The sequence below is a fragment of the Lemur catta genome, chromosome 15 (assembly GCF_020740605.2).
Source record: "Lemur catta isolate mLemCat1 chromosome 15, mLemCat1.pri, whole genome shotgun sequence".
NCBI classification, from domain to species: domain Eukaryota; kingdom Metazoa; phylum Chordata; class Mammalia; order Primates; family Lemuridae; genus Lemur; species Lemur catta.
In genome coordinates this window covers 12,036,187-12,063,276 of record NC_059142.1, presented here as the reverse complement: position 1 = coordinate 12,063,276, position 27,090 = coordinate 12,036,187, and the positions used below count along the sequence as shown (strand labels likewise).

The 27,090-nt window shown below is 54.2% G+C and overlaps 1 protein-coding gene across 1 annotated transcript; it reads right to left on the bottom strand.

Moving 5' to 3' along the window:
• Positions 1-248: 248 nt before the first annotated feature.
• On the bottom strand, positions 249-27,090 carry LOC123621132 (putative ATP-dependent RNA helicase DDX11-like protein 8). Its single transcript, XM_045526979.1, has 27 exons — positions 27,065-27,090; positions 26,635-26,782; positions 18,456-18,698; positions 17,840-17,926; positions 17,386-17,543; positions 14,662-14,704; positions 13,603-13,710; positions 13,262-13,349; positions 12,633-12,838; positions 10,630-10,782; positions 9,594-9,640; positions 9,199-9,278; positions 8,266-8,310; positions 8,096-8,168; positions 7,622-7,767; positions 7,381-7,506; positions 7,139-7,172; positions 6,746-6,854; positions 3,391-3,463; positions 2,957-3,060; positions 2,153-2,302; positions 1,816-1,884; positions 1,595-1,695; positions 1,104-1,188; positions 735-807; positions 408-562; positions 249-328 (listed from the first exon to the last, which is right to left on the bottom strand). Exons 2-27 carry the CDS (start codon positions 26,776-26,778, stop codon positions 299-301), a joined length of 2,730 nt encoding a protein of 909 aa, XP_045382935.1. The 5' UTR covers positions 26,779-26,782; positions 27,065-27,090; the 3' UTR covers positions 249-298.

The window sequence follows — 27,090 nt, the reverse complement described above, 5'->3', positions numbered from 1 at the left end:
AGAGGCACATGGGCCCCTGGCCGTGCTGAATGGGTAGACAGACTGGATTCCAGGGAGGGGGCTGTCCTGGGATGTGCCCAAGGATGGCCACGACCCCCCCTTTCTCCAGGATTGGCCAAGTTGTCTCCCACGGGCTCGGCTGCCTGTGCCTGGACCCTGGCAGCACACTGCACGCAGCACCCTCCCCTGGGCATCCCCTTCCCGGGCAGGCTCCCTGCCTGCCAGGCCCAAGCCACACCGCATCTCCGGCAGCCCTGGGGAAGGAAGGGCCTGGCAGGGGCAGTGGTGTCCCTGCGCATTAGGAAGAGGCAGACTTCTCCCGATGAAACTGTGGGGACAGGACAAGGCCGTGAGAAACCAGACCTCAGGGCGGGGGAGGCTCTCGGGAGGGAAGAGGCAGGACTGACCTTCTGCAGGGCGGCTATGGCAGGGCCAAAGGAGGCTGTGACCTCCACACGGTCTCGGATCCAGGCTGGCAGCTTGGCCAGGACGGGGCGCTGGGCGCAGCGCTGGTCCAGGAGCACTATGCTGGCAAAGTCCCGCTGGTGCCTGATGGCCCTGCCTGGATGGGCACGAGGGGCTGGAGCTCCGAGGCGGACCTGCCTCCCCGACAGCACATCCCCACAGGGTCCCCTACCCTTCCTCAGCGGTCAGATGGGGCAGGTGAGCCCCCTTCCCTGCTACCGCATTCTCCGCCCATCCACCTCGATAGCCAGCTGCGGTCCCGGGCTTACCTATGGACTGGTTGACAGCCTTCATGCACAGGTTCTCCACCAAAGCCCTCCCTGGGGGGCCTTCCGTGGCCTTCTGGGCTGGGAAGGGTAAAGGAGGTGACATGGGAGGGCTGTGTCCTGCCTCCTGCCTAGCGTCCCCACTCTGCCTGGGAAACACCCTGCCAGGCTTTAGAGCCGGACCAGGAGGCCATGAGGCCAGTGGCAGCAGCAGATGCCACAGGTGACATCACAGAGATCTAGACGGTTTGGAAGTGTAGACAGACCTCTGAGTAGACAGGAAACATGGGTCAGTGGGCCTTGCCATCTCAGCCTGGGGTGTCACCACCACCCCCACTGTCCTCGCATCCTCTGAATACTAGAGGCACTCACAAGGGTCTGATCCAGGTAGGCCATCTTCTCTTGTAGCTCTGGAGACGTGACGTTGGGGTAGGGCATGCCCACCATGACCACACACCTGGGGCAGAGACGTGGGCGAGTGTGTGTGGTATTAGGCCCTGCCCGGGTCCTGACCCTGCACCACCAGCCGCTACGTTCCACCACTCCTCGGGCCGCCCCAGCTGTGCTCGGTCGCTCTGTCACTCCCTACTGTCGTACCTACCACCTGGAAAGGGTTTGCTCAGTGCAGAGATCCAGTCTACAATGAACAGCATCCTGGGAAAGTTATGACCCAATTTCCCACCTGCTCTCCAAGGGCCAGATCGCGTTGCTGAAACACACCCCCCACCGCTGAGGGACCCCGAGCAGGCACAGCCTGGTGGCAGACTCGGATGGCAGCAGATCGCAGGCAGGGGCCCAGCGGCCTGGAGTGTGGGGCAGCCGGGTACTGCAGCCCCAGGAGGTGAGCGGGGACCACTACTTACTGGCCTAGGTTGTCAGAGAAGTTGATCCCTTCACTCATCTTTCCTCCAACCACGGCGAAGAGCAAGGCCCCCGTCACCCTGCCTTTTGCCTGGCCACAGCGCTGTGGGACAGACCCAGCCCAGAGCTGCTGAGCCACAGCTTGCTTGGATGTCACCCGAAATGTTTCCACCTGTGAATCCCACATGGTCTCCGGACCCAAGCCTCAGAGTGACCGTCTCACCTCAGTGCACTTGGAATACTCCGTCAGCACCTGCTCCACCTGGTTTGCACTCTTGGGTTCCTGGAAAATCTGGAAGCAGAGAATGTCTCCCAGAGATGGGTCCAGAGCGCTGGGTCTCAGGTCTGCTGCTGGCCCTGTGTGTCCCAGCCAGGGGACGAGAGAGCCTTACAGAGCTATGGGCTTTGGGGAAATCCTCTGTAGTGAGGGACGGGGAGCCGTGGGGCTGAGGAGCCAGGAGAAGCCCAACCACCCCGACTCCTGAGCGTGGGAAAGCCCAGGAAGAGCTCTGGGTGGCACCGTCCTCACGAGCCGGAGGTGCGGCTGAAGGGCCACTGACCTTCTTCCTGGCGGCCAGGCGGCCCAGCAGGCCACTCTTCTCCCAGTGGGCGTGGACCCGGCGCTGGTACTCGTAGGAGGGGAAGAAACAGACCACCCCTCTGGGAACCACATTGCACAGGTTACAGAGAATGCAACCTGCCTCGTCCATCTGAGAAAGGAAGACAAAGAGCTCCCCCATGGAGAGCAGGCCCTGAAGTCCCCCATAAACAGCTTAACCTTGGGGTTCAAAATTGAGGACAGAGACCCATTGTGTGACTACAGCCAGGGAGGAGGACTTTGCCCCGTGGCTCCTCTGGGTGGGAATCAGAGTGGAACCTGCCACCGTCCCCTCAACCCCCCCAGCTGCTGCTTCTGGCCACCAGTCGCCTTTCTGACCCTCCCAGAGCTAGCGCCCCAGAGATCAGACTCCCATTGCCATGGGAACGGCAACTCCCAGTGTCCTGATGGGCACCCCCTGAGACAGGTCAGGCGCTGAACACCCAGGCATGGAGATGTGCCCCAAGACCTGCATCCCTGCCCAAGGCAGGGGCGGATTAACCGAAGGGAAGAGAACCAAAGGAGACAGGCAGCTTTCTCGTGCGCCTCGTCATAAAGGGATGTGGGAGGTTTCCAGAAAACTTATTTAGCAGCCTAAGGGGCGGGGGTGGGGGAAGCTCAGACCTTCCTTGATCAACATCTAGACAGACACTGCTCACCCTGAGCGGGCTCCGGGACGGATGCCTCTGGATGGGCCAGAGCAGCCCCCACCCAGGAAGTCCCCTCCCCAGCCGCGGTGTGGCCAGGCAGGCCGGCCGGGACTCACCATCTGCGGCAGCTCCCTGCGCTGGAACGTGAATTCCAGCGGCTGGCCGGAGATGCCGCTGCAGAGGACGATGGGCAGGATGTTGTCCGGGGGGATCACGTGACCTGGTGAGACCCAGGGAGGGGCTGAAACCTGGAGCTGCAGATGCTCTGCGAGGGGGAGTCCGGCAAGGGCGTTTCCCCACCGTCTTCCAGACTAGGAGCAGGGACGGGTGACACTCGCCCACGCACCCCATCGCCACAGGAGCACTGGGCAGGAGGGGCAGTGCAGAGCGTGAGCACCAGGGAGCTGAGCTCAGAGACAGCCAGGACAGGGCGAGGCTCCCACCCTGGGGTCCCCTCAGCCCGGGCCTGACAGCGGTACGTGGTCGCCCTCGTGCAACAGGGCCAGGGCGCGAACGCTCGGCTCGTCCCACCCCGGACGCGGCTCCTCACCACAGGAAAACTCCACCACTCGCTCAGCTTCCGCCCCGGCACAGGCCAGCAGCTGCTCCCGGAAGTCAGACACCTGCAGACCACAAGGTAAGGCCTGTGACCTCCCGAGGACCAGTGCAAAGGACCCCGGGCCTGAGTGTGGCCCGGGCTGGGGAAGAGAGAAGACAGGAGTCCGGGCTGAGAGGCACAAGTTCACACCAACAGAAAAAAGCGGTAAAAGAAAAGGACGGTAACAAACCGGCAGAAAGAGAGAAACGTGAACGGTGTCCAGCACTGGCTGTCTCACTGAAACCACCTGTAGGGACAGCAAAGGTGATTCGACACATCTGATTCTCCACCCGGGCTGTGCATCAAAATCACCGGTGGGAATTTATAAAATACACACGGCCGGGCCCAGCCCAACTGCTGAGCAAGAATCTCCCGGGCTTCACCTGCCAGACTGGCACAAACCCCGCAGTTCAAGCACCCTGTGGAGAAACGGGCATCCGCAGCCATTGCTGGTGGGTACAAAACAGTGCAATTCTCACCAGGGGGAACGGGACAGTATTTAAGAAATGTCCCGTATAACCCAGGAATCCCAGATTTACGAGTCTGCCCCCAGGACACAGCCCACAAACACCAAACAACACGAGCACCAGGATCTTTCCTGGAGCGGCAAGACTGCCCGTGCGGAGGGCTCGGGTCGGAGGAGCTGCGCTACACGCACCCGACGGAGACCACACAGCCAGCGACAGGAGTGATTGCAAGTAACGGCCGACCACGGTGCTGCTCGTGTAAATGGAAAAGGGAAAAATGAAGACACACAGCTGCTGCTTTTTGTATTAAAGAAAAAGACGCTGGAAGTGTAGACCAGTAGCTAGTAAGACTGATGACCTGCAGGGGGTAGGGAAGAGGCTGGAGAGGGATGCAAGTGAGAATTTTCTGAATGTATCCTTTTACATAGTTTTGACTTTTGAACCACACAGATGTTTACATATTTTTAAAAATATAATTAAGTCAAAAAATAGAAAAGCAACTTCTAAAATTGAAAAAATGAAACAGAAACAGCCTGCTGTCTATCAAGCTAGCAACATAACACACACAGAAAAGCTCATCTCAAGTGACTTCCTAGCCCGGAGACCACACCTCAGTAGTGGGATATGCTCCCAGGGCCAAAAATAAATGCAAAGAAGTGCAACTTCAATCAGATTTATTGTGAGAAATAACATTGGTATTATAATTTTGAAACTATTTTATAGTATACTGCAGGATACAGCAGATTACATGAACGTAATTAAGAAACCAAATGGTCAGCTTAAGAGAAAAAGAGACACAATATAAGGTCAAATTTCTAAATAAAAACCAAATAATTTATGTCAATATGGACTCATGATTTTTAAAAGCATATTTTTGTCTACTGAAATGCCCTATGAACAGCCATAATCCAAGAGCACTGCAAACACCCTAGCACCCAGGTCTAGATTTCTAAATACCATTCCCCATTAAAAGAAACCAAGGCACTCTGGAGAAATGAACGAGTCTGGCTCTGGAGCCAGGAACATGCATGCCAAGCTTGGGACATTTTGTTGTGCTAGAAAGAAAGACTGACGGGGCCAAGTCAAAAGGACCAGAGGGCCGGGTGCCGTGGCTCATGCCTGTAATGCCAGCACTTTGGGAGGCTGAGGCAGGAGGCTGGTGTAAGACCAAGAGTTCAAGACCAGCTTGGGCAACATAGCGAGACCCCATCTCTACACAAAATTTCAAAATTTATTTAAAATTTTTTATTTAATTAAAAATTAATATAAAAATTAGCCTGGCATGGTAGTGCACACCTATATTCCTAGCCACTCGGGAGGCTGAGGTGGGCTGGCACCACTGCACCCCAGCCTGGGAGACAGAGCGAGACCCTGTCTCCAAAAAAACCAAAAGGACCAGAGGTCGTATAATGGGGTTCTCACCAGTCAAGTTTGAGACAATGCGAGCCTGAAAAACAGTAGTGACCATAAGCAACTTTAACATACCGAATGAATAAAAACCTATGAATAATCTATGAATCTGCACAAAGAAATATAAAAGTAAAAAAGCTACAGGTGGCTGGGGCTGGGAACCACTTCTTTTGGATTCTGATCAGCATCTACTAAGTCCTTTTCTAGGCTGAAACCATCACTGTGCAGGAATCTGGTTACATTTATCACAGTATTGTGTGGTCTAAGTATCTAACAAAAGACGACTAGTTGTATAAAATATAATGTACACGCAGAACTGGAACACAGCGCCGGCCAGAGTGGGGCAGAACAATGCAGACTCTCTGACACGGAAAAATGTTTATGACACATTGGTGCTTGTGAAAAAAGCAAATTATAATAACAGCACGTAGAGATAACACCATTTTTGTTTTGGTTTTAAAATACGTATGCACATATGTAAAAATTCTGCATACAAAGACCGTATAATAATATATACCAACATGAACCTTTTGTTGGTGGAATTAGTTTTTTCCTATCTCTGCTTTCTACAATGAAAATATAGTACTGTCATTAAAAAATACACAGTAACACACATTTCTAAGGGAGAAGGTTGAGATGGTGGGTGCGGGAAGAGAACGGCACTGAGGTGCCTGCCTGAGAGTGTGAACCACACACGGGCTTTCTCTGGAGAAGCCTGACCCCCGGCTGGACGTGTCCAGAGCAGGGTGCCCACCGTCCCCTCCCCCAGGGGACATCCAGAGCGGGCTGCCCACCGTCCCCTCCCCCAGGGGGATATCCAGAGCGGAGTGTCCACCGCCCCCTCCCCCAGGGGACATCCAGAGTGAGGTGTCCACTGCCCCCCCCAGGGGGACATCCAGAGCAGGGTGTCCACCGCCCCCCTCCCCCAGGGGGACATCCAGAGTGAGGTGTCCACTGCCCCCCCAGGGGGACATCCAGAGCAGGGTGTCCACCGCCCCCCTCCCCCAGGGGTACATCCAGAGTGAGGTGTCCACTGCCCCCCCCAGGGGGACATCCAGAGCGGGGTGCCCACTGCCCCCCTTCCCCAGGGGGACATCCAGAGCGGGGTGTCCACCACCCCCCTCCCCCAGGGGGACATCAAGAGTGAGGTGTCCACCGCCCCCTCCCCCATGGGGACATCCAGAGTGGGGTGCCCACCGCCCCCTCCCCCAGGGGGACATCCAGAGCAGGGTGTCCACCGCCCCCTCCAGCCTAAAGGGCCGGGCAGTGAGGTGGTGCCCCAGTGCCACCTAGTGGACACTGTTGGGCCTGCTCGAGCTGGCCCCTTTCAGGTCTGGGGACCTGGACAGGGAAGAGGCCTGATGTGTCCTTCCCTCGTCCCTGCCCCACCCCAACGCCTGGGCACGAGAGGCTGGGGCTGGCGTGCTTACCGGCTGCAGGGTGCCCCCCGCAATGACCAGGGCCCGGCACTCCTTCACCACCTGGGCAAAGTGCACGGCTGGATTCAGCAGCAGGAATTTGAGGCTGCTCTGAGGGTGTCTGAAAAGAGGACAGTGACACGTGGGGAGAGGCGGGTGGGTGCAGGCCACACAGACTTCCAGAGTCAGGGTGAAGGGGCTCTCAGGGGCTCCATGCACGAGGCTCAAGAGCCAGCACTTTCTCTTTAAATCGCATCCATTGAACCTCCAGGACACCCATCCCTCTAACGTAGACAGCTGTCATCTCCCCTTTCACACGGGGACACTGAGGTTCAGAGAGACACTGGTCCAAGACACACAGCTCGCGGGTGATGAAACCATGCCTCAAACCAAAGCCCACCTCACCTTAACCACCAGGCCCCAGGGCGTCCCCCGCAACCTTGCCGGACAGGCCCTGACCCCCAGCACCTGTGTCCCCTCCCCCCATCTCCACCGCTTGCCCCGGCTCACAGGGGGCTGCCCTGTTTCCTCCTCCTAACCCAGGAAGGTGCCAGGATGGACGGACAGACTCCCCTCGTGCTGTGGCTCCCGGGCTCCGGGCTGGCTCCTGCTTGGGGACAGAGCCTGGCCAGGAAGCACCTAATTACCTTGGCGGCTCAGGATGACCCTGCCGTCCTGGTTGGCCATGGTGAGAGCTGCGAGGAAGCCTTCAACGTGCATCAGTGGGGACGTGGGGCCCCTGGCCTGGCCCTCGTCCACAGGGGCTGCAGGGGCTACACAGGGCAGACGGGGGGAGGAGGCCTGCCTGAAGTCCGGTCCCCACACGAGGAATGGATGCTCTTGCCCAGGGCCTGCAGGTGGCTCAGCCCTGCCGCCCTCCTGACTCACCCTCAGTCACCCCGGGCTGCAGGCTCTGCAGGAACTGCCGAAACCCAGCCAGCCTGGGCCGCTCCCGGGAGCACGAGAGGACCGCGCCGTATCGTTCTGTGAAGCCGAAGAGCTGGGTCGGGACAGAGAGCCCCGTGCAGAGGCGTGAGCACCAGCGGAGGGAGGGAGACCGGGTGGACCAGAGGCTCCGCCAGGCCACCTCCCTCCACCCCAGCAAGGCCACTATGGCACGAAGGCACCTTCCTCACCATCCCCACAACCCCTCGCCCTAGAATCAAGATGACTTTTTCTTGCGAGGACATTGCTCTAACGGTCAGGTAATTACAAATGTGTGTGTTTTAGACCCTCAGACCTTACACCGCTGGACGACTGAAGGAATTTGCCCTTCGTTCCCTCCCTCATCTTAACACAGTGCTCCGCCCACAGGTGCTGATGGGAAGGAAGTCTGATGGGTAACATATGAAGAAGAAAACCTCTACCTTGAACAGGTTGATGTTGTCGATCTGGCTCTGAAAGAGGAAGTCGTTGATGGTCTTCAGCTCCGTCCCTGAGAGGAGACAAACGAAGCCCGGGGCGTCAGTCCCAGAGTCAAGCTCAGGAGCGGCTCAGGTCAGCCCCGGGCCCTCTGACCGCCACTCTCTCACCTGTCTGCGGGAGGCTCTGCGTGCTGGGATTTTGCTTAATGTTCCCTGAAAGGAGAATCCCAACAGGTCAGGAGGGAGGTCTGGCCCCACCGCCCATCTTCTCACCCTCCGCCCTGCACCCTCGGGTGGGAGGAGCACGCATGTGCTCAGCGACCGTTCTGCTTCCCGCCGTTCACACAGGGAACCCACGGAGAGGGCAGGAGCGTCCGGGAGTCTCAAGTCTGACCCATGTGTCTGTACGTGGGACCAAAGCCTTGTCAGTTTGTTCTTTTGACGCCTGCTCCAGGAGACAGGGACAGGCAGCAAGCCAGCGGACCCTGCCACTTTACGCAGGGGCATGTGGTGAGCCAGCGGTGGGGGGGAGGGAGGCGAAGGACACCAGCACGAGACCAGATCCCTCAGGAAACCCCACGGGCTTTGTGCCCTTCACTTCTGCGGAAGCCTTCCCAGGGCCACCTGGCCCAGAAGAACACACAGCGCGTGGGGGCTGGAGCCAGAGTCCCGTCTCCCCAGCAGGCCCCTGAGCTGCAAGCAGCCCCTGCCGAGCTGCCGTTTGCTGTGTGGGAGGGTTGAGATGCCCGTGCTGCCCGCACCGGCAGACAACACTGTGCACGTGCGAGCGCTCTGCAAACTCCAAAGCTTTTGTTCAACTGCTACACAAACCTTCCCTGCTTATATTATGATGTGTCATTACTTCACCTGCAGAGCGGGGTCTGGCGAGATAAAAAGGACTCAGAACATGGGCAAACAGAGTCGTAAGAAAGGATCTCAGGTCTGACAACAAGCTCTAAAGAAGGAGAATTTTCTCAATCAATGATCAAGACAATTCCTAAGGATACAGAAAATCTAGGCGTCCTGCCTGGCATCCAAGGAAAAAGAAAACCAGCAAGTTTTGCAGGCCGGATTACCATGGGGAGGGGGGCGCTCTCTTACCCCCCAGCATGGCCACAAACTTCTCCAGCACGTACAGGATCTGTTTCATGTACATCAGGTTCTTGGCCTGCAGATGCTTCCTGAGGGGACAGCAGTGCACATGAGGCGGCCATGCCCCAATGCCACCGTGCCCTCCACCTCCCCCACTCGGAGACTCTGCATCTGGCACCTCTCAGCAGGGTCACAAGCTATGGCCCCAGGCCCTCAGAGCCCACAGCTCTGTCCCCAGCTTCCCGGCCTGGGCGGGGAGCCAGGACGTGGACAGCACGCTGACCCACCACCCCATTGCGGGTGCAGGCTGAGGTGGTAACCCCCGTGCTCCCCCTCAGAGGCCGACTGAGGGGCCGCTGAGGCCGTGTAGGATTCTCCCCTGCACTCAGAGGGCAGTGTCTCACCCGTATCGTTCCATGTACTGGAGCAACTGGGAATGGGCCTGGCAGAGCTGCGGAGAGACACAGAGAACGGATGGGCGTGGGGCCAGAGCAGCTCCGGGCAGGCAGCCGAGGGGGGCCGGTGAATCTCAGACTGTCCCTAGGAGACACCGGCCCCAGACACGCAGGAGGCGTCCAGGTGAGGAGACGGGGCTGGGTGCAGACAAAAGGTACGGGTTTCAAAGGCCCTTAGGCTGGTGGGAGCTGAGAGAGAGGAAGGAAGGTAAGTTCTGCTCAAGTGTCCACTCTGGGTCAGGGAAAAGCAAGAGCCTGAATCCCTCAGGGAAGAGTCTCCCTGCTAGTTTGTACTGGGTTGGGAAAAGACCAGTCGTCTCTAGGAGTGATGGTTCAAGGTCACCATCACATCCTGGCCTAGGCCAACCCAGGCACTGGTCTGCAGAGGTGGTGGGATGTAATAGGGGTTTCACGGTCAGAGAAGCCAGTGGTGACATCCCGGCTCCCCCTGCACTCACGAGCTGTGCGATCTTAGGCATGTTGCTTAACTATCTCCGAGTTCTCGATGTAAATAGGACGCCCGCCCTCCCTCCAGTGGCAGAGGCGGCGTGAAGAGCAGACACCTAGTGTCGTGCAGGGCACATCACAGGTGATCAACAGTGGCCTGCGGAGATCTTGGGCATTCCTCAGTCAAAGCCCCTCAAACCCACATCAATAATAATGAGGTCCAGCCGCACGAGGACTCCTGCTTCTCTCAGGCCACCACCCCAGGTCACAGAGGACTGGCTAGCAGTGCCCTGGGCCAGGAGACTCAGGATGACAAGGGACGTGAAGGGCAGGGAGACGAGCCTCTTGCTGGACCTGGGTCCCCAGACTTCTGGGATTTGCTGGAAAGCCCCAGTCAGCCTCCAAGTCACCACCTTGATGCAGTACACCCTCTCCCAAGTGCCACCTCCAGAGGAGTTCTGAGTCTAGGAGTTTGGAGAAACAATCCATGTCCCTTTGCCCCGTGGCAGGCCCTGGCCCGGGAGAGCAGCCAACCCACCTGGGAGCCGCTGACCTCCACACTGTGGATGCCCGTGATGGTGTCGATCAGGTTGTGGGCCTCGTCGATGATCACCACCTGGCCCTGCAGCCGGATGCCCGCCGCCTGCCGGGTGGCCGCGTGCAGCAGCATCTGGTAGGGCAGCACCACCAGCTGGGAGGAGAGATGCGGCCACCTGAGCAGGGCAGACTCGCCCTATGGCAGACTGGCCCGCCCTGCTCTGAGTTGCTGGTGTGAATGCTTCTACGTGTAGCAATGCTGAGTTCTGCACAGCCCTGTGCTCGCTGCACCCGGCCCTTTCCTCAAAAGTTCTATGTGCAGGCCGGGCGCAGTGGCTCACACCTGTAATCCTAGCCCTCTGGGAGGCCGAGGCAGGTGGATCGCTCAAGGTCAGGAGTTTGAGACCAGCCTGAGCAAGACCCCGTCTCTACTAAAAATAGAAATAAATTATCTGGACAACTAAAAATATATATAGAAAAAATTAGCCGGGCATGGTGGCACATGCCTGTAGTCCCAGCTACTCGGGAGGCTGAGGCAGTAGGATCGCTTAAGCCCAGGAGTTTGAGGTTGCTGTGAACTAGGCTGACGCCACGGCACTCACACTACCCCGGGCAACAAAGCGAGACTCTGTCTCAAAAAAAAAAAATTTCTATGTGCAAATGTACAAAACTTGTCAGCTGGAGCAGATCTGACCCCGACTGAACCAAGGGCAGGTGGGGGAGACTGGAACCTGCTGCTTCACCACCTCTATGCCCCAAAGGTAGCCCTGGAGCCCCCAAGCTTCCTCCCAACACTGTAGCCTCTGTGTACCAGAGGCTTCTACTCCTGCAGCTGCTACTTCCCAGCTGTGTGGCTCTGCAGAAGTTTCTAACCTCTCTGATCCTGTTTCCTCATCTGGAAATCGGGCCTGACACAGTCTACCGCACATGACAGTTAAGGAGCAGAGGCGGGGTAACAAAAACACAAGCATCCTATAAATTTTTAATTACAAGTTGTTACAGAGATTTTCCAGTTGAAAGAATACTGATCTACAAAATGAAAATACAGAAAACTGGAAACTCAGTGCCCAGGTGTTAATACTGGCTCCATCCTTCACTCACGGTGAGAAAACAGATGAATCCCTTAACCTTTCTGGGTCCCAGGGTCCCCATGTGTAGATTGCAGCCATGTCACTGGAGTACCAACAAGGCAAAACAAGGTGAAAAGTGCTTTAAAAATTGAAAGGCACGACAATTTCAGGCCATCTTACGGCATCTGTGCAGAAATGGCTCCAGCACTGCTCTGGCTCTGAGGCAGGGACCTGAGGGGCGCCGGACGCCGGTGGGGGCGGGGCACGCTCCTCCGACTCTGTGCGCACCCACACTCAGTCCCGGTGGGGCCCTGCTGAGCACTTAGCTGCCCTGGAAAACGGTTACTAACACAGTTCCCTGCAGCTCTCAAAACCTGCCGGATGACACTGAATTCTCCCTGAGTAATATCCTCTTTCCAAAGTCCACTTAAGGAATTAGCAAGAAAACAGTTCAATCATACCCACCAAGTAACAGTAAGATGCCATTTTGACCTGTCAAATTAGCAACTTTCCTGAAACTGCTTAAAGATATGGCAGGTCTCAGAGAACAGTATTCTCATGTGCTGCAGGCAGGTGTGCGAGTGGGACTGTCACTCCGAAAAGCCGTTTGGAACTGCAGTCATGTGCTGCGGTGCCCTTGTTGCACGTCTCTCAGCTCTTGCTGTGGCTTTGCAGGGAATGCACGATCTTTCCTGACTCCCATCTGCTGTCCCCAGGAACGCCAACTGGCCCTGCAGCTCACAGCCACCAAGGGATCCATGGGCCCCCTCCGACCCATATGCCAGGGGAGAATGGGTTAGGTGCCATCAGCACATGGTGCAGCTGTCAGTCTAACCACAGTGTGTGGCATCCTCCCAAACTAGAGGAAGGAGGACTCCCCCATGGCCTAGGCCACAGTTAGAGCCAAGAGCTACTTCCCCTCCAGAGTCCTCACCTGGGCTGCAGGAATGGCAAACCGGCTCCCATAATAGGGACAGGCCCGGGCCTTGTTCCCAACGGCCACCAGCTGCTCAATGTCCTTCACCTCTGCCAGGATCTCGTCCCGGAGGAGGTGCATCTGCTCGTGGTTGTAGAAGGGGCAGGAAGCCTTCTTCTGCCTCCTTCTCTTTGGCTTCTCCTCCTCAGCTTCATCCCTCTTCTCTGAAGGTGGCACAGGCACAAGGGGAGCACAGACAGAGAGGACAATGGCTGTCTGTGCAGTCAAGAGTGGGTCTGTCCTGTTAAGACCCATTTCTGGGGGGTGGGGCGTATAAAACCCTTCTCAGTACCACTCATGTGGTCTTGTCAGGACACTCTGGGATTTGGCTTTATGTTCTCCATAAAGAGCCTATAAAATCACCTCCAAGCCAGGGGCGTGGGCTAGACACTGGCCCAGAAGCAGGAACTCCCTTTCCCAAGGAGAGCGTCTTTAGGAAGGAACCAGGGTCTGCTCTGCCATTCCTCCCATTTAAGATACTTATGGTCTTTATCTCCCGTGTCCCTGGCCCCGTATCCTCGGTCACTTCCTGCCCTGCCCCACTCTCCCCAGACCGCAGGATGCTGCAGCAGAGTCCCAGTGACTACCGTGTTTGCTTCTCTGCATGTCCACGCAGCGGTCGTTAATAAGCTGCACAGAACCCAGGCTCTTCACGTCTTCGTTCACACAAAGGTTCTACAAGACAGGAGAAGACAAGAGGCAGAGACGGTGGTGCCAAGTGAGACGCAAGCAACCCAGCTGACCCGCCCGGCCCAGCCCAGCCCGCCCCGCCTCTCCTTTTCCTTCCAGCGACCCACTGGTCAGGCCAGGGAAGGGGCTGAGCGGCCGGCCTCACACCCAGCACCTTTCCAGGCCTCGACGAGGAAGACAAAGGCACAGGGGAAGGAGCAGGATGGCACCTGGGCCGAGACACCTCGCCGCTGTTTACCTGCCGAGAGCCCAGGGAGACGAGCCGGATGTCCTTGCCAAAGGGGCTCTTGTGTACTTCATGCACAAACTGGGACAGCTGGGAGTGTGTCCGACTGCAGTAATAAATCTGCTCGGGGAAGAGAAAGGCATTTCAAAGAGGGGACTCTAAGGCTCTAACGCGCCTGCACACCGAGGCACACCGTAGCCTGAGAGGCCGAGGGAACGGGCAGAGCAGCTGCAAATGTCCACCCTGACGCAGGGGACTGCCCCTGTCAGGTCTCGTCTAACAAGGGCCCCAGGGACTCCCCGAGTCTCCTGCAGCTCCAGAAGTTTACGGAAACAACCACAAGAGGTAACTCCTACTAGTCACACTCAGCCTCTAATCCAACTACTGCGAGGGTCTGGCAACCTCAGGAAAGTGTATTTTCCCTGAGTGGCGACTGTCAGCGTGGCAAAGATTCCTACCGTCCTCGGGGGTGTCGGGGGAGGGCTGTTTCCACACATCCCCAAAGAGAGAGGAGGAGGCTGAGCTGAATATTCTCTCTCTACTGCTCTAAGGCTTAGAGAAGAGAAAAATAAGGGAAAATTCTACTTTCAACAGAAAACTGAAGTCTGGAATGAATGAAACCAAGTGTGTGTAAATTTGAGAAGGGTCAGACCACACGCACCCGAGGGCACTCCATGCAGATGGACATACAGAGAAGAGAAGAAACACGCCAGCAGAGACCGGAAGGGCAATGCTTTTGCCTGTCCTCCCCGACACCTCCCACCACCCGCCACCAGCACCCCATGGAGGCGGGAATCAACCCAGACCTTGGCCCAGAATGGCTGCTCCTTGATGCCCTGGGGCAACAAGCCAGGCCTCACTCCCAGGAGAGGCCTCCCCAGGGCCCAGCCTGCCAGGTGAGCAACGAGGGACCAGGTTGGGTGTGGGAAGGCACAGAGTCCGCAGGCTGGAAGCCCCTCCTTCATCGATGGGAGGGTGAGCAGCAGCCGGAGCCACTCTGGCCTCTCCCCTGGGGTGGAGAGCCCGGGACGGAGGCCCAGACACGGCAGCACCTGAGGACATGGGTCTTACCTTAGTCACATGTTCCTCCAGGTCATCCTCATCCTCATCCACTCTGCGCACGAGAGAGAACAGAGAGCAGTCTTCCCTCAGCACACTCAGGTCAGCTAAACACCATTTCCTCAGCATCTACTAAGCCCCCACGACAAGCCCTGGATGGCCGGTGACCCTGGAGTAAGACACAGCCCCTTCCTCACAAGCCAACAGAACTGGGGCTTGCGCTCTGGGCCAGAAAGGGGAAACACAATCCCAGTAATGGTGCCACCAAAGCGGCAGGTGCTGCTTGTCCAGAGACAGCCCCAGGCAAATGCCAGCCTGGGCCTTCCAGGTCAGTGGACACAGGGACACGTGGAGACAAAGGAGAAAGAGCACAGCACCCCAACCCCGAGCTAGAAGCTTCGCTCCATCATGCGACCTGCAGTCATCGCAGCTGCTCTCCTCCCCCTGCCCTCCCTCCAGCGAGCTGCACCTCTCGGATCCCCGAGAGACACTTGCTCTTCACCACCTCCGGCCTTCGGACACGCTGTCCTGGCCTGCAATGCTCTCTCCCCCACCTCACCAACTCCCAGTCAAGTCTGAGATCACAACATAAGCATCGCCTCCCCCAGGCAGCCTTCCTTGACCTCCTCAGTAGGCACGGCCGCTCCGACACACACCCACGGCACCCGCACCTGCTCTTCTTAACACTCGTCTCATTCAAAATTGCTTCCTCTTGGTCTGTCTCCCCCATCAGATCGTCATGTCCACAAGGGCAGGAACCAGGTCTGTTTCGGTTCTTTGGGGTCCCCACGGTCCACCCCCCCTGCCCTGAGCCACACACATTTCCTGGATGAAGCCACAACCAATGGATGAAGTGAATGAAAGACGCTATCACTTATGACCAGGAAAACCTCTTCTCCCCTCAGTGCCTTAGTCTGCCCCTTCAGCTGGGATTATACCACGGGACTGAAACCAGTGGTGCCTATTCGTTCAGGTCAACTAGCTATTGAGCAAACTGTATCACCAAACACTAGGTCAGCTCTGGAAATATGAAATTAAAAAGATTTGGATTCTGCCCTGAAGCAGCTCACAGCCCGGGGAGGGAGAGGAGGGGAAACGACAGCTAAAACACAAACGGGTCCGTGAGCGAAGCAGGGAGTGGCTGGCACCGAGGCCACCCAGACAGCATCTGAGCCGCCTTAAAAGAGGTGAAGGCATTTGCCAAGGGAGCAGGGCGGGGTTCTGGCAAGAGGGAAGGGCACGTGCAAATCCTCGGATATGACGGGAGAGGCCTGGCACATTTAGGAAAGGCCAAGGCAGCTGGGACATTGGTGTTTGGCGGAGGGAGGCTGGAGGTGAAGTCACAGGGGCCTGGATTATCCTTCACGAGAGTCAACGGAGGGTTTCAGGCCCTGGAGTCACCTTCCAGACAGACGTGGTGACCACGGTGCCAATGAAAACATGGGACATGTCATCACCTTTAGAGAAGCAGGAAAGACCCCTCCCCAGCGGGGGACCTAAGAGGGAAGAATCTATAGGAATCCTTGTGCCTCTGGGGACAAGCCACAACCTTCAAAGCCAGAATGACCTTTCTGGTGTGCAAATCAGATCACGTCATTCCTTCGCCTCCCCCTGCCTCCCCCTGCATGACAGCGACATCCAGCCCTTCCCTGGCCTCTGGGGCCTGCAGATGCGCCAGCTGCTTCCTCTCTGCCCTCTTCTTCCTCTCTCGCCCTTCTTCACCTTTGCTCTGGCACCTGGGCCTTCAGCCACTCACACACCACACCTGTCCCCACTCCCGCCCACTGCACTGGCAGGTCTGTCTGGAACTCTCCCCTCCCAGGCCTTCCCACGGCTCCTGCTTGCCTTCCAGGGCTCGGCTCACAGTCACTCCCGGGAGGGCCTTTCCTGACCTCCCCCCTGGAGGTGCAGCCCCACACCCATCCACTGCACCTGTTTCATTCTCCGCCTAGTGAACGTGCCGATTTCAAATAGGCATCATTTGTTTTCAGGTTTATTATCTGTCTCTGTCCACAGAAACGCAAGCTCTCCGAGGGCAGGGGCCACGCCTGTCTTATCCACCTCTGAGTCCACAGCATCTGGACATGCACACCAGGGCTCACGCTCCAGGGGTGCTGGTGCTTCAATTCCAGAAAGTGTGAATGGAAACGGGGCTCTCACAACGGGTCGTGTGGTACGGAAATGGCCTGCTGTGCAGTGTTTTCTAACTCACCCAGGACGTTATGGCTCATAAGGTATTAATAGAAACCTACCAGTCTGGACCAATGGAAGCCTTAAGGCGACAAGGAAAACTCAGGCTAAGGATGCCTTGATGGTTTACATCAGAACCTCACACAGTGCAGCTCGGCATTTAGGAGCATGAGATCCACAGCCAGCCTGGCTGGTCGTCAGTCCCGGCTCTCCACCCACTGACCTTGTGGCCTCGGCCGAGGCAGGTCCCCTCCCTGGGCAGCAGCTTCCTTGTGTGCGAAGCACAGACACCCGTATTCTGCCGTCACTGGGCCGCCGTGAGGATAACTGAGTCAACAGCTACGAGGCCAGTGACTGAAGGGCTGGCTGTCCCTGGTGCCAGCATTTATGGTCCTAAGAAGGAGCGTGGCTTGGAGAAAGGGGGCAGATGGCTGTCATTCCCTCTCACTGGTGCTCTACCAGTGTCTCTGGCAGGAGGGAAATGGCTGCCCTGGCGGGAGCCCCACAGAACCCAGGGCAGGGGGGAAGCGGCAGCAGCTGTCTCACCCTCGAGCTGTTCTTCTCTCCTCATTGCTCTCATATTCGGCCAGGACCAGCTCCTCCTCCCCAGACTCCAGCTGCTCCGGCTGCTCAGCCCCCGTTCCTGCTGCCAGCATCTCCCTGCTGAGGCGGAGGAGACTCTCGGTTTCTTCTTCTTCCTGTCTCTGGCCAGGGTATTGGAGGTGCATGAGCGGGAGACGTCTCAGCACGGGTGTGCCCACCCCCAGCAGAGCCAGCCTCCCGTGTGCCCGTGAGCGCAGGCCTCGCCGCTCCACGGGAGAAGGGACAGGCTCCCAGGATCTGGGCTCTACTCACCCTGCCCAGCTCCAGGGTGCAGGGAACTTAGCCAGCGGGGGTCGGGGAGAGAAGACCGAGGCCTGGCCACTCCCCAGAGTCTCCACACAGGGCAGAGTGACACTGCCTGGACATGACCCCAGCCCCTCCCTGAGACGACACTCACCAGGCGCTTGGCTGCATACGTGAGCTGCGAGTTGTGATGGATCCGCTGCAGGCGTTCTTCTCGCTTCCTCCTCCGGATCTGCTCCTCCTAAAGGGTCAGGCAGCCATAGAGGAAACTCACACAGGAAGCCCCGGCCTTTCCTAAAGCGTCTGGGGCCACTCAGCCCGCACCTCCGCACAGGGCAGCTCTCCTTCCTGGCCAACACTCAAGGCTGCTGCAGCCTCCCCTCCCCAGACCCTCAGCCTCCGCAGGCTCCGGCCTCCCTGCTCACGGCGGCAGTCTGCATCCTCCCTCCCAAAGCCACACGCTCCCACTCACACTCGTTCCTTCACTGAGTCTGCAGCCACGGAACCACGCTGCCAATGGCAACCATTAGGTTCCTTTCCCAGGTGAGTAACAAATGGGAACCACCAGCCCCTTGTCCGGTGGAGGCCTGTTGACATCAGCTGGAGACAGACAGCACAGGGGCCGCACCATCGACTCAGGGAAGCGGAGGGAGACTGAGGAGGCTCCACAAAGGCAAAGACGAACACACGCTCCCCGAGCCTCAGAATCGCCCCAAAGTAATTGCTGAAGCCGTTTCCTTCATCACTGCCCTTCTTACCCCCGATCTCACCTTCAGTCGGTTCACCAGGTCCCTTTCTTCTTTCTTCTGCACAAACTGAGTCACCCAGTCCGGTTCTCCAGCAGGCCCCGGGGCGTCTGCGGTCTCTCGGCAGGAAGCTGAGAGAAGTGGGGGTGGGTCCTTCTCATCCTGAGAGGGCCCAGTTTCCAGGAGACGCGCCTCTTCTTGACGCTTCTTCTCTTCAAAGTCACGGAGCCAGGAGAGGGCCCCACAAATGAGACTTAAGGACTTTCCCTGCAGGAAGAAAAACGATCTTCAGAAATAGAAGGAAAAAGAAATCTTCCCAAGTCATCTTTCCCCATTTTAGTAAGGGCCTCGAAGGAGGTCTGGCTTTAAATATTAGAGGATGCTCTAAGACCACCCTAGGAAAGGAAAGGAAGGGAATTAACTATACAATAGCCAGAAAAAACAAGAAAAAGGAAGAAATAAAAGCTGGGCCCAAGAAACAGGAGAAAGCTTCTTTAATGATACAGCTCACTGTTTCGGGAAAAAAAACTTTTTAAGTAGTTTATCAGGTTATATATAAATACTGCAAGTTAATGCAATTAGAAGGTGAGAAATTAGGTAAATAGTCCCAAAAAGAATTAACGCTAAAAACACACAGCGTGAAATCCCATCTACCTGCCTAGGGGAAGCCACCTCGGCCCCTCAGCTTTCACGCAGCTGATGCGCAAACGACGTGGTCAGTCACAGGAGTGCCAGTGGTGACTTTTTTTTTAAAGCAAACTAATTGCTCTGGAAAATATTACTCTTGGCTTAAAGACCAGAATTTTCCCTGCGGGCCCTTGTTATGGGTTGAACTGTGTCCCCCCACAATTCCTATGCTGAGTCCTAACCCCAGTGTGTCACCATGTGACCTTATTTGGAACTAGGATCATCGCAGACGTAATCAGTTAAGATGAGGCCAGTAGGGTGGGCCCTAGATCTTCATAACGACTGGCAGCCCTATCACCAAGGGGAGATTTGGACACAGACATGCACTGGCGGGAGGGGACGTGATGGGACACAGGGAGGACACAGCCACCCACAAGCCAAGGAAGGGGCCTGAGCAGGTCCTTTCCTCACAACCTTCAGGAGAAGCCAACCTCGCTGACACCTTCATCTCAGACTTCCAGCCTCCAGGGCCGTGAGAGGACACATTTCTATTGTTTAAACCTCTCAGTTTGTGAGCCTTTGTCACAGCAGCCTAGGAAACTGACACAGTTCTCCTAGAGGGGACACTGCTCTGCGTTCCACCAGGCTGCTCCATCTGGGTCCAAAGGGTGGCTCAGTTCAGTGAGTCTCTGCAGGAGCCAACACCTTCTGGTCCTGGGAATCAGCTCCCCGAACCTGCTCAACCCAGAGGGGAGCTCGGGGTACCCTGGGCCGGGTGAAAAACTATGTGTGTCTCAAGTTGGGGCTGGCAGCACAGCAGAGTGTTCCAGGCTGCCCGGGGGGCATCCTGGCTCCTCCACCTGCCAGCCCTCTGGCTTGGGCTGAGCTCTCCAGGCTCGTTTCCACATATGCAAAATGGGAACGATAAGAGTTGTGCCTTCCTCATGGAGTCGCTGCAGACATTCAGTCAGTCCATGCACACGAAGGCTGATACCTACACCAGGATTAGAGGGTACCTGGCACATTACAAGTGATCAACTGGGGACAGCTGTTTTTTGCTACCATAAAGCAAGAGTAGTAAGATTATCATTATCCTGGGATGCAGGATCTGTTAACTTTCACCAAAATCTTGAAAGGCCCTGTGGCAGAATGACACTTCTGATGAACAGAGGGGCCACGTATTTTTAGAAAAGCCCCATATATACCATTTCTCTCAGCTTTTGACAGCTCCTGTCGTAAATGGTCAAGAGTGCCAGGCAGCCCTCCTCAGCACAACCTGGGGGCAGCTATTCTGTGATGCCTGTGAAACGGGAGCCACCAGCTTTAGCTGTCACCGTGCTGGGGGCAGGTGAGACGTCCCCCTGCAACACCGGCCCAGGGACAGCCAGATCAGAGATTCAGGACTCTCCACTTGACTCTGGGCTGAGGCAGTTCCTGAGGATCTGGTCAAAGCTATCTTCCAAAAACAACTGTGGGTATGTTCCGACACAAAGACAAAAGGATGTAGACAGTTTTCTACACCCTGTAATAAGACCACAGACATTTTAGATGGGAAAGTGTTAAAAGGATGTAGAAGCTATGGTCTCATCAGTCACAAAGTAAATTTAATAAAGTACTCACAGAATGCCTAGCTTTGAGCAACGTTACTTCCTGGGGTACCATTTCAGATAACGCTATTGTAGAATTATGCCAAGACAAGTTCATTCATTCATTCTAAACACCTGTTGGTTGTGGCAAGCACTGGGTTTGGTGCTGCGGTCACAGAGGTGCCGAGCCCCTAGGAAATGCTCACGGGCACAACCTAACACACGGTTTGAAGGACGACATGGTCCCCATGAAGCACCGACTCCAGGTTTTTGCACTCTCAGAATTGCAGCCTCACACGAGGCATGGCAGGCACAAAGCTGAGATGTCAACTCCAATTGGCAGAATCGTAAAAGGCTTAAAAAGGTGACTCTTAAAGAATAAACAGCATCTCAGGCAGCTAAGGCGGGACACTTGCACATGGAGGCAGGGAAGGGCACAGGAGGCTCGGTGCTCAGGGTGCGAGACAGCGCGGCTTCTCCTGGGGGCAGTGGGCACCCACGACAGGAGAAAGAGAGGGCAGGGTGTGACGGGTAACTAAAGTCTGGGCAGGTTTACACAGAAGGTGCACAAGAGGCGGCTGCAGAACTGACACCATGACGATTCAGGGCTGAGCAAAGGACTGAGCTGGAAAGACCTGGGAGGGAGGAGACTGACGGTCAGTTACACAAGGCGGAATGAACATGTGCTCTTCGGTGTTCTTTTCCAAAACACACCAAAATTAAGCCAAAGTCATAAAGAGGCTTACACCCATGAAAACAAAGAAATTCAAAGAAGGGACAGTAAAAAGTTTTAGGAGAGAAGACAGAGAAGTGCGACCGATTCACCAGAGACAATAAAGCCCAGGTACCTCCAGAGATCCCCCAGTTCACCCTCAGAAAGACCCAGAAACCCGCAGGCACGTGACATGGCACTGAAGACAAAGGACGGATTGAAATTCTTTTCAGGAACAATGAGATCCCCAGGTGTAGTCCCCACTCCCTGCGGAAGACAGAAGTGGATTCTCCGTGGCAGCTGAGCCAGGAGAGCTCTGGACACAACAGGCAGAACAAAGAGGGAGGAGGGCGAGGGCCAGGCTGGAGCAGGGCACTGAGGGACAGGCTGTGCACCTAGCGCCGCTTTCCCTGGACAGCTGTCACGAAGACCAGCTGTCGGGCTCATGCCACTGTGCCGGCCAGGCCAGAGTCAGAGGAGCCCTCTCTGGAGAAGCTGAACAGCTCGAGGGAAAACCCCACAGATGTGCCGGCCAGTGGAAGCCCCCAACAAGCAGCCCAGCCCACCGGCCCGCAGCCAGCCTGCCCAGCAGACTCTCGACCTGCCTGCTAGTGGCTTATTCTGCAACACCAAGAATAGAAAGCCAAGGACCACTGGTCCTTGAGGAAAGTCTCCAAACAAAACATAAAACCTGCCAGGGTCGGGATGTGGTTTGTTTGGCCCCACCAAGACTCACGTTGAAATGTGACTCACAGTGTGGTGGTATTGGGAAGTGGGGCCTCGTGGGAGGTGTCTGAGTTACTGGGGTGAACCCCTCATGAACGAACGGCTTGATGCTGCTCTCGCAGGAGTGAGTTCTCGCTCTCCCGAGACTGGACTGGTTCTCGTGGGAATGGAGTGAGTCCCCCGGGAGCGGGTTGTTATAAAGCCAGGACACTCCTCAAGCTTTCCCGTCTTCTTCGCAGGGCTCTGCTTCACCGTGGACCTCCTCCACAATACTGTGAATCTGCATGAAAGCCCTCACCAGAGGCCAGGGCCATGCCCTTGAACTTCTCGGCCTGCAGAACCGTGAGCTAAATAAACGTCTTTTCTTTATAACTTACCCAGGCTCAGGTATTCTTTTATAGCAACACAAAATGGACTAAGACAGAGCCCAAACTGTGGGGGGGGGGGGGGCAAAAACAACTAAAAAAATGAAACAATGAAGGGGGGAAAAGCCCTTCAAAATACTACTGTAACTGATACTCTCAGAAAGATGTTGTTTCTTGACATTGAACAGGATGCTATTTCAAAAATCAGGGAATAAGAACAAATTCTTGAATACTAAAAATACAATAGCAGAAATATGCTGTATGGAAAGACTGGGCAATGAATTCAAAGAAATCCCAAGGAAGTAGAATTTAAAACAAAATATACTACGGTTTATTAGTTGCTAATAAAGCAATTAGAAGAAAGACAATAACAGGATTACTAGGAGGTCCAAAACCCAATGAAAGGGAACACCAGAAGGAAAACACAGAAAAGAATATTATCAAATCTAAGAAAATTTCTCAGAACTGAAAGGCAGAAGCCCACAGGTTGAAAGGGCCCGGCAAGCGCCCCAAAAAGGAATTAAACACACACATCAGGCCCATCAACATGAAATTTCAGAACACAAAGGACAAAGAGAAGAGCCTGAAAACTGTGGAAGGTGGGACAGGATCAGGTCACAAAGGACTGAGATGCCATCTGTCACTGGACTGCTCAACAAACAGCACCCATTGGAAACTAAAGGACATAGGGACCAAGTCCGAGGGAAATTCTTTCAAGCTAGAATGATATCCCAACAAAACTATCAATATCAATCGTGTAAAAAGGAAGAATCAATGTACTTTTGGACAAGCTAAGCCTCAAAAACTTTCCTCCTATGCAACCGTTCACAGGAATGTGCTCTATTGAGACGAGGAAGTAAACCAAGACGATATAGAATCCAGACAAAAGAATCCAAAGCAGAAAGAATAAGAAAAGCATACAACGACATGAATGAATGCCCAAGATATTACTAAGGCTGATCAAGAAAAGCCAAACACAGGAGTCCACATATTGCATGATTCCATTTTTATGAAATTCTGTTACAGTAAAACTAATCTACAGAGACAGAAAGTGCCTGGGACTGGGAGGAGTGGGGAACAGGGGCAGGGAACAACTGCCAAGACGTGCCAATGAACTTCCTGAGGTGATGGCAATGTTTTGCATTTTGATTGTGGTGGTGGAAATATGGGTGTCAAAACTCACAGAATTTGAAGAATTACAAGTAATGCATTTTACTGTATGTCAATTATACTCAAAGTTCTTTTTTTTTTTTTTTTGGAGACAGGGTCTCGCGCTCTTGTTGCCCAGGCTAGAGTGCATTGGTATCATTGTAGCTCACTGTAACCTGAAACACCTGGGCTCAAGCAAGTCTCCTGCCTCAGCCTCCTAAGTAGGCTGGGACTACAGGTGCATGGCAGTACACCCAGCTGAATTTTTTGGAAAAGGGATCTTGCTATATTGTCCAGGCTGGTCTGGAACTCTTGGCCTCAAGGGTTTCTCCTGCTTCAACCTCCCCAAGTGCTAAGATTACAGGTGTGAGGCATCTTGGCCAGCCTCAAAGTTAATTTTTACAGAAGGAGAAAGGAAAATCTAGGACTTCCCTAGGAAATGCCGTCAAGTAGGTCAAAGGAACAACTAATTAAGATTAGGGGGAAAGGATGGTGGATTAAGGACAGCTCCAGGGCAAAAATGGAGTTGGTAATGGCTATGGACTGAATTGTGTCCCTCCCAATTGATATGTTGAAATCCTAACCCCTCATGGGAAGTACTGGAGATAGGGCCTCTAAGGAGGTGATAAAAGTTAATTGCATTCCTAAGGGCACAGCCCTAATCCATGGAGCCCATATCCTTACAAAGAGGAGGAGACACCAAAGATCTCTTTCTCTTCTCCACGTGAGAACACAGACAGAAGGCAGCCATCTGCACGCCGGGAAGAAATCGGTCTTCTGAAAGCAAACCCTGTCCGAACCTTGATCTTTGACTTTCCAGCCTCCAGAATGGTGAGCAAAGAAATTTCTGTTGTTTAAGGTCCCCAATCTATGACATTTTATCATGGCAGCCCTAGCAGACTAAGACAGTCGTTTTCTCTGTGGAAAATCATATTGAGAGGCCAGAGGATGGTGTGGGAGAGATTGGGATAGGTATATTAAAAACTAAACACACTTTAAAAACATAATTATCAACTCCAGAAACACAAAAAATTGTTATAGGAAAAACACACAATCATAATATACTGTTAGACTTAGTAGAGACTAAAACTGAGAACTCTTCTGGAACAACTGGGAAAGGGAGGGAAAAGAGACGGTGAGAAGGCCATCCACCTATCACAGTAGGAAGGGACCCATGACAAAAATCAATAAATCAAGAAATAGCACGAACTTAGGATTGAAAACATGCATGCAATTGTAACTGTTTGTTAAGAAAAAGTTAAAAAAAAGGAAAAGTACCTGCTCAAGGAACTAAATTCCCTACATTTGACTTTTTGAAGGACATGCATTATTCTTTGATTAACTTTTTAGTTACTTTAAACAAAAAAGGATGTGCTGAGTGTGGTGGCTCACGCCTGTAATCCCAACACTTTGGGAGGCTGATTTGAGAGGATCATTTGAGGCCAACGGTTTGAGACCAGCTGGGGCAACATAGCCAGATCCCACCTCTAACAAAAAATAAATAAATAAAAAGGTAGCCAGGTGGTGGCGCATGCCTACAGTCCTAGCTACTCGGGAGGCTGAAGCAGGAGGACCACTTGAGCCCAGGAATTTGAGGTTACAGTGAGCTATGATGGGGCCACTGCGCTCTAGCCTGAGCAACAGAGTGTGACCCTGTATCTAAAAAATAAAAATTAAATTAAAAAATAAAATAAAAGGCAAATATATTCAAAAATATCAAATGTAGCAAATGCTCAAGTAAGGACTTAAAATATCCAAATCTGTAAATCAGAAAGTCACTATTGACCATAAAACAACATTTCAGGGTTGGTAGGGGAAGAAGTCAAATGGCACTGTGTTTAAGTAGTAGGAATGTTAACAGAACACTATCTAAGAAAACCATGCATGCCATTTTCATGACCCACTCTTTGTTAATTGGCAGGACTTACTGTGTCTCATTCACTGTATATGAGAACAAAAATGGAACAACAGAGTATCCCACTCTGCACTCTTCTTGTCCCAAGAGATCCCTATGTCACCTCCAGAAACACTGACACGCTCCCATCAGCAAGCGACAGAAAGGGGATGAGTCGCTTTCTCTTATTCCTTCACTCAGCACACGCACAGTAAGAGCCTCCTAAGGGCCAAACTTGCTAAGCCCGAAAGGCTCACAGTTCATTCCCCTGTAGGAGGCCCCACCCTAGTTGGGGGCCCTTCACGGCAACACAGTCATTTTACCATCACACAGTATTGGCTATAACGGGTAATAAACAAAGGGCAGGAGAGACACTGGGGACTGTCACAGTCCTACTCCTCCTCAACTGCCAACCTCTAATACATGCTTTCTTCCCAGTCAGGGAAGAAAAACTAAGGGGCACTTGATCAGATCCCTCCAGGGCTCAGTAACCCAGTTCCTAGGGACTAAAACAGTATGTTTTGGCTGGTCACCGTGGCTCACACCTGTAATCGTAGCACTCTGGGAGACTGAGGTGGGAGGACTGTTTGAGCTCAGGAGTTCGAGACCTCAGCAAGAGCAAGACCTCATGTCTACCAAAAATAGAAAAAAATAAGTCAAGCGTGGTGGCGTGCGCTTGTAGTCCCAGCTACTTGGGAGGCTGAGGCAGGAGGATTGCTTGAGCCCAGTACTTTGAGGTTGCAGTGAGCTATGATGACACCACTATACTCTAGCCAGGGCCACAGAATGAGACTCTGTCTCAAAATGAACCAACATGTTTAATCAGTGAAAAAGTCAAAGTTATTTCTGTGTTTTCTCATCATCAAACCAGTTATGTGCCCAGAGAAATCTGGAAAGTTTCAGTGCTATGGGGCATGGCTTCCAAGGCCAGGCAAATCCTCATCTGCATTGAGCATAATTTTTCTCAGACCCTGATGTTCTGTTTAACGCTTTTTATAGACAAAGAGACTATTACTCAGAAAGATAAACTGACACACTACTTTGCTGAACTTCAAACCATGAAAATCTCTGCATAGGCAACTAGTAAAAGTGAGCAAGACCACCTCTGAGTTTTCTTATCATGGCTCTCACTATTCGTACTCACAGTGCCAGTTGGACTCTCGAATATCCCAATCTTGCCAGCCTCCAAAACCTGGTACAGCTCTGCCATAAAGTCCTTCTGGATGGAATAGGGTGTGAAGGGAAAGGGAAATTGGATGCCAGGAATCTTCTGGGTTCCATCAGCCATGGTCCTAGGAAAAATAAATAAATATGGTAGCTCTCTCATGACCCAGGCAGGGGCTTGAAAGCTAGAGCAGTACCTAAGAACAGTCTCCACACGTGTCACAGCATGTCTCCTGGGCTTGCACATTTTCTTGCGAGCAGAGAACATTCCTCTCCGTCTTTTACAGGCCCACATGAAGCCACCCCACAATCAAGCAATGCATCCAGGGACAATTAATGGCCACAGCAGAATGCAACCTAGGACAGCCCCCAAACCGATCTCTACTACCATTCCAGCACTGCTTAAAGACCTTTCTAATGCCTCCACGAAAGGCTT